General features: G+C 39.0%; 1 protein-coding gene across 2 annotated transcripts in view; it reads right to left on the minus strand.

Annotated features, from left to right (window-relative positions):
- Positions 1-54: 54 nt before the first annotated feature.
- LOC102209548 (E3 ubiquitin/ISG15 ligase TRIM25-like) overlaps positions 55-3,911 on the minus strand; it is a 6,303-nt gene continuing 2,446 nt past the window's right edge. Inside the window, exons 2-7 of one of the 2 annotated variants that reach the window (XM_005754936.2) lie at positions 3,137-3,511; positions 2,965-3,060; positions 2,018-2,251; positions 995-1,157; positions 863-922; positions 55-779 (exon numbers count right to left, since the gene is read on the minus strand). In XM_005754936.2, the coding sequence (XP_005754993.1) occupies positions 253-779; positions 863-922; positions 995-1,157; positions 2,018-2,251; positions 2,965-3,060; positions 3,137-3,511 (1,455 nt within the window). In that variant the 3' untranslated portion in view covers positions 55-252. The remainder of the gene's footprint in view (positions 780-862; positions 923-994; positions 1,158-2,017; positions 2,252-2,964; positions 3,061-3,136; positions 3,512-3,911) is intronic. The other variant, XM_013908004.1, reaches the window with a different exon arrangement.

Consider the following 3,911-nt stretch of genomic DNA (forward strand, 5'->3'; position numbering starts at 1 on the left):
CCAAAAAAACCCGGGGTAGTGATATTACTTAAAGCAACAAACTCTTACATTTACTTAGCAGTGATTTTATTTCTCCAACGTTCTAATCTAGAACCACAACTCTACACCTGCCTGGTGACGATAGAGCAACTAGAGTCACGCCTTTCAACATCCAAACAGTGCGAGTCATTCGAGTCACTCACAGGTTTCTTCACTGCTTATTTTAGGTCTTGAAAGACATTAATCACCATGGTAGAGGTGAAAAAGTTGGCATCACAACTTCTTCACTTCTGCATAACAGCCAGAGCTTCCTTCCTTCAGCCCAAGGCCAGGATAGAGAGGCTGAGTGAATACTGTGCACACTTTGTGAAGCAGAGTCATGGTGTCAGAGATGCTGTAAAACGACAGAGTACCTGACCTGTAATCCAGGTACACGCCAATCTGAGAGGTACGAGGACCTGACACCGCCTTGGCTACTAAGTTATGTCTGAAAGTATATCCTTTTGCAGAGCACTCCAAACACCAGGACTTGTCATTCTTCCCAAATTCCGAGTCGAATGATGTCCGGCTGATGTTTTTGTAAGACGCTGCCACCGACCAGGCGCCACCACTCCAACTGACCTCCCAATAGCACCGCCCTGTTAAACCCTCTCTGCACAGCACCTGCTTCACACCTCCAAACCTGTCCGAGTGAGATAAATGAAAATGCTCATAGTAGCCACTCGTCACTCGTTGAGAATCTTGTGAAAGGTCCAAGTATTTGTTGACCGAGTTGGGATCCACTGTTAGAGGACAGTGATCTGATGGACAAGCAAACCAGGAATATCATCAGCCTTCTAGTATTTAGTAAGTGATTACTGCTTTAATATACTGATATACTTACAGCACAAAAACTCTTCTCTGGTCTTTGGCACAGGTGGCAGCACAACTTTTATACCAAAAACTGATAGGAACAAAATAAATGAATAATACTGGATTAAGTGGAATCAAGTGGATGGATATTTCTCTCAGGTACCTGTTGCAGAGATCTTGGGCCATGTGGTCTCCAGAAGCTTCTTCATGTCATCTCTCAGCTGAGTCAGACATTCGGTCACGGTTTCCACTGAATGTTTAGGACGAACAACAGCGCCTGTTGGCAAGTCTGGAGATTCACATGAGATGGAGAGAGACTGGAAGAGCTGGGTAAAAAAAAAGAAAAAAAAAAAAAGATGTTGAAATTTAATTTTTGAACATATAACATATTTAAATAAAAACATTTTATGTTTAACTATAAAGGAAAAAGAAGAAAAAATCCCAATAGGATGTGTGCAAAGTTTCAGTTCCCTGCTTTTCTCAAAAAAGTATTTCTACAATAGATCTAGTTTTTCAAGACTAGACTTCTAATATGGCTCCATCAGTATCGGCTCTCAGGCTATGTCCACATGTACACGGGTATTTTTCAAAATGCAGATTTTTCTATGCTTGGCACCACATTATTGTTTCAGTGAAATTAATTTCTACATTTGTACAATGGTGGACTGTCAGTAATTTTACTCTCTGCAGTGTTTTTATATATACATACATATAGAGAGCGAGAGATGGTGCACCATATACAAAATTTATATCCTCCCTCTTATTTTTTCAATGTAAATGCTCATATTCATTGATGAACATTTGCTGCACAGCAACACATTTTAAATCAAATTTATGCATCCTCAAACTCCACAGCAAGAAGTTACAATGTTGGCTCAAACTGCATGTTTCACATTGGGTTTCTTTCACCTGGATTTTTTCTTTGCTCGGGTGGGAAGCTTTGATGGCCTTACATGAAATGAGCGCTACAAAACATAACAATTAACAAAATAGTGATAGTGCAGTGTTTATGTCTTCATGAGGTAATGTTTAAACAGGTTTTCCTCTACAACCATTTGAGCTTTTACAGCTCCAGATGTGACTTTTTGGTTATAAAACACTGAATTAAATATAGAGTCTAAATGGTGACAGAATTTTAGAAAGAAACATGGGTTGGCCTACAACACAAAATACACACATTTCCTACCTGAATGAAATGAATGTGATCTTCTGTATGAGAAAGCTGTTCCAGGTCAGCATCTCTTTTCTTCAGCCTGGCGATTTCCTCCTCCAGCTGCAGCTGCAGAGCTTCTGCCCGAACAACTGCAAGTTTCTCTTGAGCCTCAATCAGCTGCTTTATTAAAGTACGTTGCTTTTGTATGGAAGAGATCAGCTCATCAAAGAGCTTGTCTTTGGACTTCATTGCAGTCTGAAAACAAATCTGTTTTATACAAAGAAGGTTTAGATTCGGAAAAAAAATACTTTTTGGAGGAGAATTTAGAAAACTGCGGCAAAATTCATAAACCAATATAAAGAAAATAAAATGTAGCCACTGCATTTAGTAAATATGTAATAGTTAGTGTCTCATTGATGGATTTTAATTTCAGATTTTTACTCCAAGTATTTTCTGGAGAGCTTTATTTTTACTCATGTTGTCCTCATTAGCTCCTTTAAGTGACCAATTAGGTTTGTTGTTAAAAAAATGTGTTTGTCGTGGTTCATCTGCAGTTTACTTTGCATCTTGACTCACTGTGAAAAGTTTCCATGTAAACAATATCTCAAAGTGTACATACAACTATGTGCCTGTTGCACACAGATGAAATGGGCCACAGTCAGCCAATTCAATTTGCTGACTGAATCTCTTGTATTAGGTACATTGAAAATACAGGATTAAAGCCTGTTAATGCTCTTAATAGAAAAAAAAAAAACCTGTATAACTCATATGTATCATCTCTGTATGATTGTAGGGTCTTCACCTTACGGTATAAAGCACATTAAGGAGGCAGTTATTCTTATGAAAGCTGTATTAATCTGAAAGCAGTAGTTGGAATTTAACCAAGTAATTTTTTAGTTTACACTACCACAAAGCACAACATGTACTAGACAGCACTGTGGGTCAGTAGAGATATTTGGTTTCTAGTCTTATTTCCACACCTTGAAGTCCTTCACAGCTTGGACCAGCTCATTCAGCTCTTTTTGTCTCTCCTGGGATTTCCGCTTAACTGCACAGTGACTCAGAAAAAGCCGTCCCTGCAAAAAGAAACCGCAGGATCAGAGAAAAATTAAAACACTCCAGATTCATTTCGTTTTTTTTATTGATCTTTACCTGCTCAGCAGCTCTTTCTGCTGCAGCTGACACTGTTGAGTGGCGCCAGTGATCGTCCATGGTGCACAAATAGCAGATACATCTTTGATCAGTCTTACAGTAAACCTCCATCAGCTTGTTGTGCTTTGTGCACATTTTTTCCTTAAGTGGCACTGTAGCAGACACCAGCTGGTGAAGCTTCAGCACAGGAAAACTGTGGTGAGGCTCAAGATGAGCAGGACAGTACGATGCCAAGCAGGTCAGGCAAGACATGCTGGCTTTGTTTCTTTTGGTCCCACAACAGAAATCACAGGCAATGTCTGTTGGTCCTGCAGGAGCGAGAGGAGAAGCTGGACGGGCCTGTTGGGTTACTGTCCTCTTCAGCTTCTCTACAACCTACAGTGATCAAATAAAAGCAGTCAGAGGTTTTGCACGACAAACAGAATCAAAATAGAACTGAAAGAGGATGAAGTCAGCAAAAGCATCCCAATTGTGCATTTTCTTTAAAACTGTAGAAAATGCAATAATAAAAAAAACCAAACATAATATGTTGTTATGTACAGAATAGCTGGTTATGAAAATAATGTTGTGTATTAAAATATTTTAGGAGTAACAACAGTGGGTGTGGTAATCACCTACAAAAAAAAAAAATCTAATGCCATGCCAAAATAAATAAGAAATTATACTCCTGGGACGTTATTAGACACAGAGAACCAGAACGGAAAAAAAAAAGACTAATTTCAATGTGGCAGACATGCTGGTGTCAGTCTTTCAGAAATTGCTAATCTTCTGGGAC

This window comes from Pundamilia nyererei, unplaced genomic scaffold (genome assembly GCF_000239375.1).
Source record: "Pundamilia nyererei isolate P.nyererei 1_Seehausen unplaced genomic scaffold, PunNye1.0 scaffold00763, whole genome shotgun sequence".
NCBI classification, from domain to species: Eukaryota; Metazoa; Chordata; class Actinopteri; order Cichliformes; family Cichlidae; genus Pundamilia; species Pundamilia nyererei.